At 42.5% G+C, this 15,704-nt stretch overlaps 1 protein-coding gene across 7 annotated transcripts in view; it reads right to left on the bottom strand.

Moving 5' to 3' along the window:
- Positions 1 to 15,704, bottom strand: part of LRRC1 (leucine rich repeat containing 1) — a 150,132-nt gene that overhangs the window by 112,243 nt on the left and 22,185 nt on the right. For all 7 annotated transcript variants that reach the window (XM_053286404.1, XM_053286400.1, XM_053286401.1 and 4 more), the window contains exon 2: positions 1,294 to 1,411. In XM_053286404.1, coding sequence (XP_053142379.1) covers positions 1,294 to 1,327 — 34 coding nt within the window. In that variant the 5' untranslated portion in view covers positions 1,328 to 1,411. The remainder of the gene's footprint in view (positions 1 to 1,293; positions 1,412 to 15,704) is intronic.

Below are 15,704 nucleotides of genomic sequence, written 5' to 3'. Positions count from 1 at the left end.
GATTCTAACAAGTCCTCCTCCTGTTTCCATCATCCCCCCCTCCCTCCCCCCGCTCTATATATACATACACACACACACACTCACAGTCTACCTGACCTACAATACTGTAAGGAATACAGGCAGTTAATTTCATTCAGCCTATTCCTACTCCTTGTGCTTCCAAGCAGGCAAGGCAACCCATTTTGGATTAGTTTTATGTGCTTCCAACTTACATGACAATTTTTCAAAGTAAAACACAAAGATACAGCTGCCATATACAGAATCAGACCTTCGGTCCATTTAGTTCAGTGTTGTCTACACAGACTGGCAGCAACTTCACCAAAGTTGCAGGCAGGAGTCTCTTTCGGGAGAAGCAGTTTTTTATTAAGCCCCCCCACCCCCGCAATCTTGAATTGAGCAGGGATTGGGCTAGAGACTTCCAAGACCTCTTCCAACTCTAAACTTCTATGATTCTCAAAGCATAAGATCTTGTTTTGGCAATACCACCTCAAACTGATACTGCTAAAATGCTTCGTTTCTACATCCTAATGATTTTTAGGCACAGTGACTTCAATGTGTTTATTTGCTTCACAGACCTCTCCACAGCTATCTCTATAAAATAAAATCAGAATATATAAATTCTACAATGCAACTCCAAGGTAAGTCTATAAGAATAAAGTTTCCCTGTCTTTAAAATAGTTTTCTAAGTTAGCAGCTGTTGTTGGGATCGTGTTTAAACAGCAACAGCAAAATATTCAACTATATTTTCAGTTACGGCTTTTGTTCAGTACAACCAAGACATAAACTTTTGTTATCTTGTCAGGGAGCGGGATCAATAACTGAGTTATAAGTTATTCCTTATGTCATAAACTTACAGTCTAGCAAAACAAGTTCCACCATTTCAACAAATCCTGACTCACAAGGCCACCATCTTAGGTCAAGGCGGATAGTCTGAAAGTGTCCATCTACAGTGTTGGAGCGAAACAGTTAAAACGAGCTGTAGTATAGGCCTTCCTATAGTTAACTATAGAGAAAACATGGGTAGAGTTTGCAGGTAAGAGATCTGCATTTGGCTCCTACACCCACATCCAAGAAGATTTTCATTTCATATTTTACACACAATGCACATGGAACATATAGGGAAAACACATACACAAACCCTTACATTTGTGCATTGGCTTCTAACACAACTGAATTTTATTTATCTTGAACCATGCTATTAAACTATATCATCATATAATGGCGACAGCAACAACAACAACAGATTTAATATATCTATATGGCTGCCCCATAACAAGTTGTTCTCTGGCTTACCATTTCGAGACAAATCAAGTTCTACCAGCTGCATGAAGTTCGCTATCTCTGGAGGAAGTCGCTGAATTTCATTATCACTGAGCCCAAGTTTTCGTAACTTTACAAGCTGAAAAAAAGGCTGAAAGAAAACAAATGATCCATTAAGCAAGTGTTACTCTGTTAAGTTAGTCTAAATCATAACTGGCTCATGTTTCAGCGGGAGTAGAAGACAGCAGGTAAACCCTATGATCAATATATGGACCAGTCTATAGATACTATCAAATGGGTGGGTGGGGAGCAGCAGGGTGAGAATGTTTCTACTTCTAAAATTTCTACTTGGCTGCTTGAAAAACCCTGAAATATATTGAAAGGAAATGAACATGGTGGCTGGTTTTCTTTTTACACTACATGAATAGGTCAATCAACATGCTAAATCAGATCACAATCTATTTAGGACAACAGGAAAACCTGTATAGTAATTTTAGGAAAATCTAATTCACATTTATGCAAAATTTGGGGAATCTGCATGGGGAATTCCCCCTGCCCCAATACAACCTTTTCCAGCAAATCCACATCTCTGGATGCTATTTCTGTACCACTACACCCATAGCCTTTCAACACTCATCAGGGATCACTGACTGGGCCAGATTTCTCAGACATACGTATGTAAGTATTTAAAGATGCATATATGCCAGCTATATTTTCCATGTTCCCTTGGAAAAAGAATTTGCTGCATGAAGTATGGAGTAGGCCCTGGTCTTGCTTATGAGTGTGTATGTACACATGAATGAATAGGCGGGAGAGTTTGTATGACCCACTAAACACCACCACATGTGCATGCTAATCCTTTGTTGATGGCCATACAAGGCACCGCTTGGTCAAGTCATAGGTTTCTGGAACAATGTAACATTGAAACAATGCTCATTTTCATATCTAAACACAATTGTTCTTTAAGGCTATAATGATGTTGCTGTGCAGTGATAGTGTACTTTTGCCACGCAAAAATGTGGTGCTTTATTCAAATTTATGAAGTCAAAAATTCACGACTAGGTCATCTTTCTGCCACTACACCTTGCTGCATTTTTAGGGGCAAACAGGATGACTTCCCAGAATTCCATGTCATTGGGTGTTCAACAAAATCATTCTCAAGAAGTCTTCTCTCTCTTCAACTGAGGGATAATTCTACAACTAACTTCCTTTTCTAAGGAAACCATCGCTTTCGAAGTTAATGGGATGCCCACTGTGATTGTCAGAGCATTTTCTTCCCAAAGCTTCACTGAACATGAAGGTTCTGAATTAAATGTCATGGAGCTCAGAAATTCTAAATAATCACACACTTATCGAGAAGTCTGTACCACTAAAATCAGTGGGACCCGCATCCAAACAGGATATGTTTAAGAATGAGGTGGATCAATGAGATTTGTTCACTGGTCAGTATTTAAGCTGGGCTATGGATAGAGACTGATTTTGTATTGCAGTTTTTGACATCAGCATGCAAAGAACTAGAAACTGGATGACACTAGGCATCATCTACTTTCAAGTTTGTCTACACTTCATCTTCATGCCAAAAGGCTGAGAAGTGGAAGATTAACACGAGTAGGATTGAGCAGGTTAGGAGTGATAAGTACTTGGGTATCATTTTTCATGCAAATGGTTCATGGGACACACAATGTGAATATGCCACAGCAGGTGCACAGTGGAGTGCATCTGCCATGTCAAAAGATTTTCACACTAGAAGGGGCCATTTCATTCCAGCAGCTGTCAAGGTGGAGTATCAACACAAACGCTACATGGGGTCCAGATTTGTTCCACTTTTAACTACAAACCTATGGAAGTGGTTCAATCCAGATTCCTTCATGCAATATTTCAGGTGCCCAGATGTGTTTCAAACGCCATCTTACGCCTGGAGACAAGTTTAACTAGAGTTAAGCTTTAACCTCTCAAGAGGTGGCTTCACACATTTAGCTACTGGCTCAAATTACATTTTTGTCATCAGTGCCTGGTACTGAAAGATGAGTTCCACTCCATCTGGTGTAAGGGCCTTTTTAATATATTGGACAGATATGGCCTCTTCCCACAGTATTTACTTTCATTGTGATATGATGCCGCAAAGGGAGCATTATACAATGCATTGAGGATATGGAGAAGCAATCTTATGCAAATACTTATGCAGTAGTAGTTCAGGTGGCTTCTCAAACTACCCTCAGCCGGCTGCGTACCTTACAAAATTGACTACCTTAAATCAGGAGAGCTTTTTTGCTGGTGCGGTTCAGTGGCTTGACTTCTGCCATTCTGGAAGGCACATTCAAGAGAATACGTCTCAGGAACCAGCTAAGTCCATGTGGTTTGGGCAATATTGAGCCTATTGCACATTATTTTATGTTTATATTAGCAATATTTGCACTGTTATGATTGAACCTGTTCCCTGCTGGTCTGGGAGCAAGAGGAAGCAACAAGCTTGTATTTCTCTCCTAAAGAAGACATCAAGCAAGAGAACACAGCAAAGAAATAAGAAATAAATAAATCACCAAAGAAACAAGAGGGGACAGAGAAACTAAGTCTGTTAGGGCTTCAGATTTTCTAGGGCAATTCACTCCAGGTGAGTGCCTGCCTCAGCTTGTGGGAGCGGTCACATTCCTGAGCACTGTTTGCTGGTCTTGAATACAAGCGTGAAGGCCCAAGAGCAGAGTGCACAGAGCATATCTAACAGGGATAGCAAACAGGGCACTGGAATTTTGTGCGAATTTAGCGAGAAGTGTGTGTGGGAGCCTGGAACAAGTCCGCTTGATCACATGGAGCCCAGTGGGAAGAGAAGATAAGTACTACTCTCTCCTTCATATTCTTGATGAAGGAATTTTGAACATTTAAGCAGTACCAATACAGCTAAGACCTAACTTGCTAATAAACTATTTCCAAATACTGTGAACAGCCAACAAAACCAGTCATGAAGATAGAAAACCAGCAGGAGAGTTGGCACGTTCCAGTGTATTGCACAGTGTCGCATGTCTGATTATTTGCTACATGGGCAGAAGTCGTGAGTGTGTGCTCTGTGCAAGGAGCTCCTGGCAAACAAGGAACAAGTTTGTTCCCTTGAGACCAAGGTGGCGGATCTGGAGAAGCTCAAAGAGACAGAGACGTTCAGGGACATGGTAGAGGCATCCCACTCCAAGGCTGATAGCTCTTTTGCTGTCAGGGAGAATGAAGGTCTCAGGGAAGGAGGACATCAGTCTGAGGAAAAGGGAAATGCTCCCTTAGAAGGGACCCCTTCCATGGACAATGAGCCCATATCCACTTGCACAGGGGATACTCCCCCAGGGGGTGGGGGCCTCATAGTGGGTGATTCAATTATTAGAGGTATAGAGAAATGGGTTTGTGACACATGTATTGACCGCACGGTGACCTGCCTGCCTGGTGCGAAGGTAGCAGACATCATGCAGCATCTAGATAGGCAGTGCTGGGGAAGAGACAGTTGTCATGGTGCATGTTGGCACCAATGATGTGAGGAAATGTAGTCAGGAGGGAGTAAGGTTTATAAAAGTTTATTTTTTAACTGAAAATGTTACCCCAAACAGTTGGGAGGTGTTCGGTCCGGGGTTGGACCAAACCAGTTTGTTGTTGAACTTATCTAACATTGAACCTGTTCGCACATCCCTATATTGAAGTTCAGGACCCCCAAGGTAGCATTCTCAGAAATGCTACCTGTTCCATGCGCAGGTACAGTGAGACAGGCAGAGCTGAGGGGTCTCAATGCGTGGATGAGATGTTAGTGCTTGGAGAAGGGGTTTAGATTTGATAGGCATAGGGATACATTTCGGGGCAATCAAGGTCTGTACAAAAGAGATGGGCTGCACTTGAACCAAGATGGAACCAGACTGCTGGTGCTTAAAATCAAAAAGCTTGCTGAGCAGTTTTTAAAATGATGCCTAGGGAATAGCCGACAAAAGCTGGGCAGTATCGGGTTCAACATATGCTATTCCTTAAGGTGCGAGGGTGTAAAAGATTCAGATAAAACAGAAGGCAACAGAGCAGAACCACATAAAGTGCAGACAGGAGGCTGTGCTAGCTGGTCAAAGACATCAAAGAACCAAAATAAAAATAGCATACACCAGGTAAGAGTTTCAGCAAATAGGTGCTTGTATGCCAATGCCAGAAGCCTCAGAGCCAAGATGGGCGAGCTGGAGTGCTTAGTTGATAACAAAAAAATAGACATAGTGGTCATAACAGAAACATGGTGGAACAGTGAGAATCAGTGGGACACTTATCTCTGGATAGAAACTCTACAGAAAGGACAGGGAGGGCAGCCGCAGAGGTGGAGTAGCACTATATATCAAGGAAGGGATAGAATCCCTTTAACTGTCTAGCTAGAAAACCTAGGAGGACCAGAGTCCTCCACAGAAACCCTGTGGGTGACAATACAAGGCCTGAAAGAAAGTGTACTGCTGGACACGTGCTATTGCACTCCGGATCAAAACACTGACAGTGACCGGGAGTTGCAGAAGGAAATCAGTGACCGGGAGTTGCAGAAGGAAATCAAGGAGAGGCAGGGCAGCAATAATGGGTGGTTTCAATTATCCACACACAGACTGGGTAAATTCACAGTCAAGTCATGACAAAGAGATCAGATTTCTAGATTCGCTGAATGACTGTGTCCTAGAACAGTTCATCTTGGAACCAACCAGAGAGAAGGCAACCTCTGTACCAGAGTGGCACCCAGGACCTGGTGCATGATGTCAGTGTCATCGACTCCTTAGGGAACAGTGACCATAGTGCGATCAAATTCAGTATACATGCAGGGAGAGAATCACAAAGGAAGTCCAACACAGACACTCTGAATTTCAGAAGAGGAAGCTTCTCCAAAATGAGGAGTATGATGGAAAAAAAGTGAAAGGGAAAATCAGGAGAGTCACTTCGTTCCAGAATGCATGGAGTTTACTCAAAACCACAATACTAGAAGCCCAGTTAGAACGTATACCCAAAAGGAGGAAAGGTATCACTAAATCCAGGAGGATGCCAGTATAGTTGACTGGTAATGTCAAGGAAGCCATACAGGAGAAGAAGACTTCCTTCCGAAACTGGAAGGCCTGTCCAAACGAAGAGAACAGAAAGGAACACAAACTCTGGCAAAAGAAATGCAAGGTGACAATAAGTAAGGCGGAAAGAGAGTTTGAGGAACATTGAGCTAAAAGAATCAAGGGGGATAACAAAAACTTCTTTAAATACATCAGATATAAATACATCAGATACAGCCTCCTCCCTGTCAGGGAGGAGGCTGGACCATTAGACAATGAGGGAGTGAAAGGGGTTATTAAGGAGGATATGGAGGTTGCAGAGAAGCTAAATGAGTTCTTTGCATCCATCTGTACGGCAGAGGATACTGAGCATATACCTGTTCTTGAACCAGGCTTTTCAGGGATGGAGGCTAAGGAACTGAGTCAGATAGAAGTGACAAGAGATAATGTTCTCAACTGTCTGGAAAAATTGAAGACTAGCAAATCACCAGGGCCAGACAGTATTCATCTGACAGTCCTCAAAGAACTCAAATGTGAAACTGCCGACCTCCTTGCAAAAATATATAACTTATTCCTACAAGCAAGCTCCGTACCAGAGGACTGGAAAGTAGCAAATGTAGCACAGATTTTCAAAAAGGGATCCAGGGGCAATCCAGGAAATTACAGGCTGGTTAGCTTAATGTCTGTTCCAGGCAAACTGATAGAAAGCATTCTCAAGGATAATACTGTAAAGTGCATAGAACAGGCCCTGCTGGGAGACAACCAGCATGGCTTCTGCAAAGGTAAATCTTGCCTCATAAAACTTTTGGAGTTCTTTGAGAGTGTCAAGAAGTCTGTGGATCATGGTGATCCAGTTGACATAGTATTCCTGGACTTCCAAAAAGCTTTCAACAAAGTTCCGCATCAAAGACTCCTGAGGAAACTTAGCAGTCATGGGATAAAGAGACAAGTACACATGTGGATTGCTAACTGGTTGAAAGACAGGAAACAGAGGGTAGGTATAAATGGAGAGTTTTTACAATGGAGGAAACTAAGAAGTGGGGTCCCCCAGGGATCTGTACTCGGACTAGTGCTTTTTAATTTATTCATAAATGATATGGAAGGTGGGGTTAGCAGTGATGTGGCCAAATGTTGACAAGTGTAAAGTGATGCACATCGGGACAGAAAACCCAAGCTTCAAGTATACACTGATGGGATCTGAGCTGTCAGAGACTGACAAGGAGAGGGATATTGGGGTTGTGGTGGACAGCTCGTTGAAAGTGTCGACTCAATGTGTGGCAGCTGTGAAAAAGGCCAATTCCATGCTAGGGAACATTATGAAGGGGATTGAAAATAAAACTGCTAGTATTATAATGCTCTTATACAAAACTATGATGCGGCCACACCTGGAGTACTGTGTACAATTCTGGTCACCATATCTAAAAAAGGACATTGTAGAACTCGAAAAGGTGCAGAAGAGGGCAACCAAGATGATCAAGGGCCTAGAGCACCTTCTTTATGAGGCAAGACTACAATGCCTAGGCTATTTAGTTTAGAAAAAAAGACGACTGTGGGGAGACATGATAGAGGTCTATAAAATCATGCATGGTGTGGATCAAGTGGAGAGAGAGAATTTCCCCCCCTCCTCACATAACACTAGAACCAGGGGTCATCCCATGAAATTGATTGCCACAAAATTTAGGACCAGCAAATGGAGGTACTTTTTCACACAAAGCATAATCAACTTGTGTAAATTCTCTGCCACAAGATGTGGTGACAGCCAACAACCTGGATGGCTTTAAGAGGGGTTTGGGTAACACGGAGGAGAGATCCATCAATGGCTACAGGCCACCTCCGGCCTCAGAGACAGGATTTCTCTGAGTACCACTTGCAGGGGAGTAACAGCAGGCGAGAAGGCATGCCCTCAACTCCTGCCTATAGGCTCCCAGTGGCATCTGGTGGCCCAATGTGTGAAACAGGGCCACTGTGTGAAACAGAATGCTGGACTAGATAGGCAATGGGCCTGATCCGGCAGGGCTGTTCTTATGTTAACCGCTTCTAAAGAATGTGCCAGGCAGATCAGATCAGATGAGTACTGTGGTTTTCTTCTGGAGAACTGGTATGCACCAATCACAGCTGAGATGGCAAGGTTTTGTGCAGCAGCATGTAAGCTGAGATGCGAGTGAGTGAGTGCGTTATTCATTCATTCAATTTCTACACCGCTCTTCCAAAAATGAAATTCCTGCATGTATGTGTTATGATGCTCTATTTCCCAGCCCTGTTTTTAATTTTAGTTTTTAACTGCTGGTCGCTGACTAATCAAGGTTTTGGGGTGGGTTTTTGTTTTGTTTTTTACTTTCAGGTTTGTATTTGGCATGAAGTGAGTTGTTTGCTTATAGTTTTCCTATGGTTAATTCTTTGTACTGACCCCAAAGTGTCTGCTGTGTTTGGCAGAACCGTCAACACTAGAAGCAGCCAAGATTCATTTTGGAAACAGCCTAACTAAAACCACTGAGAGAGGATAACTGGTGACAGTCTTCAGAAAGTATAGTCTATACTAAAGAACTGCAACTAGTTCATATGTTGTGTTCATGCAGCTTTTAATGGTAAACATATCATAATGGCCATGACACAGACAGAGAGAGTGTGAGAGAGTGTGCAACATTTATACTAAGTGACAGTTAAGCATTCTTGGGTAGCTTTCCAAATTATATGAGCAGGAACCACTGTAAAAGCAAAATAAAAATAAACAAACATGCAACTTGTAAGTGAAAGCTAGTTCTTCGTTAACTTATTCCCTACTAGCCAACCAGGCCTGCCTGTCCTGCCTCCAAAGCCATAGGACACCCATGAGGGACCATAATGTTTCAATAGGGAATAGATACAAAAAATCCAATACAGGTTGAACTCTTTACTCACAGTTCCAAACATTCCACATATCCACAGTCAGGAAACTGATACCTGACCTTAGTATACACGGGATTGTTTTTTTTAAGCATTAAAAACCAATTTCTATGGTTCCTAGGTGGCTGGAAATGAGATTGGAGATTATTTCCAGCCACCATTTTTGTGACATAGAGCCATTCTGTGGCCCTTTTGGGGGGGGGAGAATTTTCCTTGGGAAATTTTTCATGGGGAAGTGGCAGGATTTATGCTTTGCCAAGGGGCACTGCTGGACAGCTGGAGACCTGCAGAACATGGTATGGCACTCTCTCATTTCTTCAGTTTTTAGCCATTTTTAGCCTTTTTTAAACCTCTAGGAACCTACCCCGCCCCGATTCCCATTGCCTCAATGCCTCGTTCACTGCGATTTCGTGATCTGTGGCTTCAGCAGGGAATAGAAACCCTGAAGATAATGAGGTCCACCTGTACATGTAGCACTAGGTCATGTGGTCAATACAACAAATTTGTGGTACTGATTGTGTAGTTTAGACTTTTATGCCATTGTTCATTATGCACATGCGCCCTACTCAAATGTTATGCCCACACATGGAATTCAGCACTCTGAAACATATGAACTGGGTGGAAATGCATGAACTCACTGCCCTGGTACTCACAGGAAAGAGTATTGTCTGAACTGAACCACAATCAGATTTCAGAGATCATTTAATCCCATGAGCCATGTGCCATTCATGGTGTGATTGCAGAATGTTGTATTTTTTCCTAAGACCTTTCCTTGCAGGACCAGTTCTTGCGATCAGCTGAGGGCTGTGATCAGAAACAAGACCAGTGTTCCTTCCAAGATGTGTGCATGTGCACATAATTTTTTTAAAATGTCTGCTCAGTTAATTTTAGATACCACTAAAGTTTAATCGGCAAGGCCCCATTCTGAATACACATGCACACACACTGCCTTGATACTGCCACCCAGTACAACTCATTCCATGCAGATGAAAAAAAAAATATTGGGAATACTCAACAAGAGTGTTGCTTTCCAGGGTTTTTAAATGATTGACAAACTATTTTAAGTTGTTTTAAATTGCTGCCCTGATTTTCAGGGGGTTTTAGCTATTTGAAATGTTTAATTGGTTTTATTCTGTTTTTATAGTTTGATTTTAACCGTTAACTTGTTTTAACTGTTTTTATCGTGCTGTAGATGGTCCTGAGCCATTTTGGAAGGGCAGTATATAAATCTAAAAAATAAATAATAAATAAAGATCCAAACAACCTGCAAGAACATTTCTATGAACTGGCATGAACATTTTTATGAAAAGTGGAAAGGTAGGATATAAATACTGATAAATAAGAACCATCCCATAGAACCAAACTCAGGCATCTACAAACCTACTTGCCATCTTGTCAGTGGCAAGTACCCCCAGTCCTCTGGTGAGAAGACATATCTCCTCCCCAAGGGTATCATTTTCACTGCCATTTTTGAGAAGGAAAGTAATAGCAGAATCCTGTTATTAGGAGAAGATTAGTACAAAAAGGCTCCCCCCAATTCTTACCATCTGCAGAACACACAAAAAATGGCTTAAAGTTTTAGTTTGTAAAACTAAATTTCTCTGTATTTGAGCATATAAGCAAAGAAATCAAGTGTGCCTATTAAGTTCTTATCCTGCTCTTCTTCCAAGGAGCTTTAGGCAGCACACATCGTGCTTCCCCACCCCACTTTTTGTCCTAACAACTCTGTTGTGAAGTCAGGTTAAGAGAACTGGCCCAAAGTCACCCTTCCCTTTGTGGCCAACTATGGATATGAAACCACATCTCTCCAGTCCAACACTCAACGGCTCCCTCATCTTATTTACAAATCAATTTGTTGAGTAATTCATTAAGCCCTGCCACATTTAGCATCTTACTTTAAAAATAATATTATTCCTATACACAAATACCCATACAACTTCATAGGACTGTGTCAGCCAGGATATTCGTTCTGATTCAAGAGAAATTCTCTTTCAAAGGGGTTGCCAAGACATTCTCCATAGGTTGCCTGCCTCATCTTTAGAGCACTTTGGTTGCTCTGACCTAGAATTTTGCTAAGCTCCAGTTCTCTCTTCATGACCCATCATTTCAAGTTAGCTTATACCTGTGTGTGGGTGGCGTGTGGTTTTAGCTTCTTTTTTTGTAATCATCAGTTGGGACTTTTAAAAATGAACTTACACCCAAATTCATTTGGGCAACTGAAGCATCTTACAAATGTTACTACAGCAATTGTAAACTTATCATAGCTAAAAACATATCAAGAAGTCCTACATGATATCTAGGACAGGTACCCTACTTCAATTTTTAATCAATTTTTAAGGGATGGCACAATTCGAGTCCTATAGATACAGTGGCTGATACCCAAATTAATGCTGTACTGGTGCTATAGATAATGGGCAATATTTTGCTAATCTCTCCTTCCCTCTGAAGCCCACTGTGCCTTCCTCTAAAATAGGTCCTTGACGGAAGCAGGGGTGTGCACATAACTGGCTGGCCTGGTTCGAGTCCAAACCAGAACCAAACTGGACTAATTCGGCCTGGCACCCCCTCAAACCCCACAGTCCAGTCCGGTGGTGGGTGGATTCGCAGACCAAATAGAGAAAAGGAAATCATGACCCAGGCCACGCAGGGGCCATTTGCGCATGTGCATCAGCCTCCAAAATTGCTACCACCCCAGGGGAAAGGCTGCCTTAACCTGGTAATGCCTATAGTAACCGAGGTCAGCAGGGGGAAGGCGAACCTCCGCAGATCCCACCTTGAGGGGGATAAGTTGAAATTTTATTTATTTATTACTATTTGGTCCACAAACCCCCTGAACAGCCAGGGGAGGTTCGGTCCAGGGTTAAGCTGAACTGGGGGTGGTTCGGTTCAACCCCAAACTGTTGAACCCATTCACATAGCCCTAGAGCAGGGATTCTCAACGTGTGGGTCCCCAGATGTAATGAACTTCAACTTCCATAATTCCCAACCAAAGGCTACTGGGGCTGGGGATTATGGGAGTTGAAGTCCAAAAACATCTGGGGACCCACACGTTGAGAAACCCTGCCCTAGAGGAAAGCCCACAGTGTCTCCTGAAAATATGCTTGGGAGCTGCACATCCCTCGGGGACATCTTTTCAGGAGGCACAGTGGGCTTCAGAGTAAAAGGGAGATGGGGGGGGGGGAATCACCCCTTCCCCATAGCACCAGTGTAGCGTTAGTCTGCATATCATTCAAATCTTCAAGTTCAACATGCATCGCTGATGACAACTGGATTGCTATGAAGAAGTTAATCATACATAGGACTGTCACGGATGTAACATGAATGAATGAGCAGAGGTTTGACAGGTCATCTTCCCAGCAGAGTGGAGCAGCTGATACCACTCATTCACCAGGCAATTTCAGTAGATATACCAACGGAACGTATTGGCATTATTTTTTTATCCGAACTCTGAACAAATCATCATTCATGCAAGACAGAATAAGAGGACAACGTTTTTCTTCTGGGAGAATATTCACAGATAAGGCAGTTATTCATATGTAGCCATTGTTCAAGTGACAGGACAGCAGTTAGGAGACAGCAAACCCGACTAATTTTTACCTAGAAAGACATCTGAGATTTACATCCTACTAAGTTTGCACTGAGTTGTAGCCTAAGATTTTTTTGCTCTCACTTTTCTTCTCATGGGCCAGTATCTTAGATTCCAGTACACAAATGAATTCTCTATTTGCCTTAAAACAGAGCAGTGGGACCGAGGGAGGTAAGCAAAGAAAGCACAAGATTCACCTTCCAACTTTTCCTTATGCCATGGACTCAGCTGTACACCCCTACAGAGACAGTTAAGCATAAGAAAGTGGTTTTCCATTTAGACAAACAGTTTGCAGGCACCTGCAGTAAACAAGAATAAGCTTAGGGGGAAAAGTGGATGGAATTAGGCATTTGAAAGCATTAACTTGGATTGATTTCCTCCTCTTAATAAGGGAGGATATTTAGGTAGATTAAGCACCATGGTGTAGCAGCTAGGCCATACTATTCTTAAGGAAACAAATGTATATTTTTGTCACACCTCTGTAATAAGAGCACCAGCTTTCTTTATGAGCAAGAACCAGATCTGTCAGCCACTTTCAAGTCACCTCCGTTTTAATGAGTGGGTGCGACCTAAGCCAACAGCTGAGTATGGGGTGGTGGACTCCAATACCTTCCCACCCACAGATTGTTTTGGACATCAAACTAAGAGATGAATTCACAGAAACAGGAACTGGCTTTTGTTCTGTTTGCTTACTATAATGGGGCCAAACCCTGCATGGAACACCCCACCGCAGCACTAAAAAAGGTTCCAGCCAACCTTTCACAGGACCAACAAGAAATCTTTCCAATTCCTAAGACCAGCAGTTATCTTCTGGGTGCCTAGGATTTTTCCAGACCTGCCCAAGCATACAATGCAATTGTGCTAAGTGCGCACACTAAGTGGGGATTTCACAAGATCATGCAAGATGGGATTAGTCTCTAACCCTTAACACACATAGCGAAAAGAGGGTGCTTAATCAGGGTGATAGAAGTCTCAGTATTTTCCAGTTTTCATTAAGTACTTTTCAAGGGTTGGGTGGAGATTTTGATACATGAGACTATGACATTGCTAACTGACTTTTTTGTGGAAGTTTTTTAAAGGAATATAAATTGCCATAAGATTTAGGTATGTGCACGAAATGAAAAATCAAATCAATTCCAAATTGATTCGACCTATTTTTAAAGTTAAAGCCCGGGGGGGAGAAAACAGGAGGAGATCCTCCTTTTAAAATGACAAAAAGATACCAGGACCTCACTTTTCAAATATTGAGAGCGCGTGGGGGGTGGGGTGGGGGTGGTAACCCAACCCACCATCACCCAGTGGTCTGCTGGACACTCCTTTCAAAAAGGAAAGGGCATGAAGCCGTCTTTGAGCCACTCCCGGCAGTGCAGCTGGCGCCAATGGCAGGAGGGGGGGGGAGCAACCCGATCCAAACCCCCTATGGTCTGCCAGCCATTCACCTGGCCTCTGCACAGAGGCCATTAGAATGAATATCATGTGGAAGAGCACCGATGCTCTTGTGCAAGAGCAATGCATTATCCAGGGATAATGCTCAGTGCTCTTCCAGTGCCACTGCTTAGGAGAGGTTCAAGGGTAACTCTGTGCCTCTTTCTTTTTGAAATGAGCAGCCAGCGGGTTGGGTTGCCACCTCTCAACCCCTGCGCTTGCAAGGTGAGATCCTGGTGCCTCTTTCTGTCATCCTCCCCTCAGGCATTTATTTTAAGAACAGACTGAATCAATTTGAATTCAATCAGCCCAATTCAATTCAAATTAGGATCAAATCACTTCTTTTAGGAGTGATTTGATTCGCATCTGAATTGTTCAAATTGACCAGATTAGAGTAATATTGATTTGCACATCCCTAATAAGATTGTGAGTACACTTCCAATGCCCATCCAGGAAAGAATGGAAGAATTCATGCTCACATTTTCAGCCATGCTGATTCTGTATATTTAGAGTAGTCAAACCATGCACATTTAAGGCTACCCAAAAGCCCAACTACAAAATCCAGTCAGATATCCTAGCTTGCCCTAATTCTAGTTAAGGTGCAGTTCCTCATTCATATGCAATGTTCAAAATGTGGTTTGTTCTATTTCACAAGCATGGAAGCATGCACTCATTCATATAATGCTAAACCATGCATCTCAATCCTATAAATCCTATAAGATATCATCGAACTGCTATCACTTTCAAATTGGTCTTCACTGAAGCTGTTGTCCCATGGCAAACACAACAAAACAAGAACCTCTTCTGTGGAGAAGCTGGTTGTATGGCTGGATGATTTTCTCCATACCAGTGCAAGTTTCTGAAAAGGATTTGTACTGTCAGAGAAACTCATATCACCTACATGATGGTATTTGGTATCATCATATACCAAACTCATACTAACTTCCTGATAATCCAACTACAATGGATTATCAACATTCATCATAGCTGCCACATGGAGCAACTAAAAGTTGCACCTACTTATTGAATACACGTAGACTGGCCTTTGGTGATCTAGGTAAATCTGTTGTTCAGCTCTTTAGATGTTAACACAGGATGGGATATGGAAACAGTGGTGAATAAGCCAAGTTAAGCAGCCCAGAAATAAAAGGTAAGTGCAATCTTGCCAACCTCTTAGGATGCATATTAATGATCTCTTTAAAAGTGTATTGCAGATCCAATACACAGCAAATGCCAACATCAGATTTCTCTCACACAGTACAAGGTAGTCATGTTTTTCTGCTGACCTACTGTACCAGCAGTCTCTCTCACCTAAGTTTAGCCGGTGAAGTCTTCTCCGCTACATATCCCCATGCTAGCTCTTGGTCAGTGTTCTCTCTAATTTTTTTCCATCTGTGTGCAGAATGAGTTTTGTTCTGGTCAGCAGTATCAAGGCAGTGTGTGCACACATGCATTCAGAGTGGGGCCTTCCTGATTCAACCTAAGCGGGACCTAAAATTGAATGAGCGGACATCCAAAAACATGTGAGT

This window comes from Hemicordylus capensis, chromosome 1 (genome assembly GCF_027244095.1).
Source record: "Hemicordylus capensis ecotype Gifberg chromosome 1, rHemCap1.1.pri, whole genome shotgun sequence".
Classification (NCBI taxonomy): Eukaryota; Metazoa; Chordata; class Lepidosauria; order Squamata; family Cordylidae; genus Hemicordylus; species Hemicordylus capensis.
This window is presented reverse-complemented; position numbering and strand designations above follow the sequence as displayed.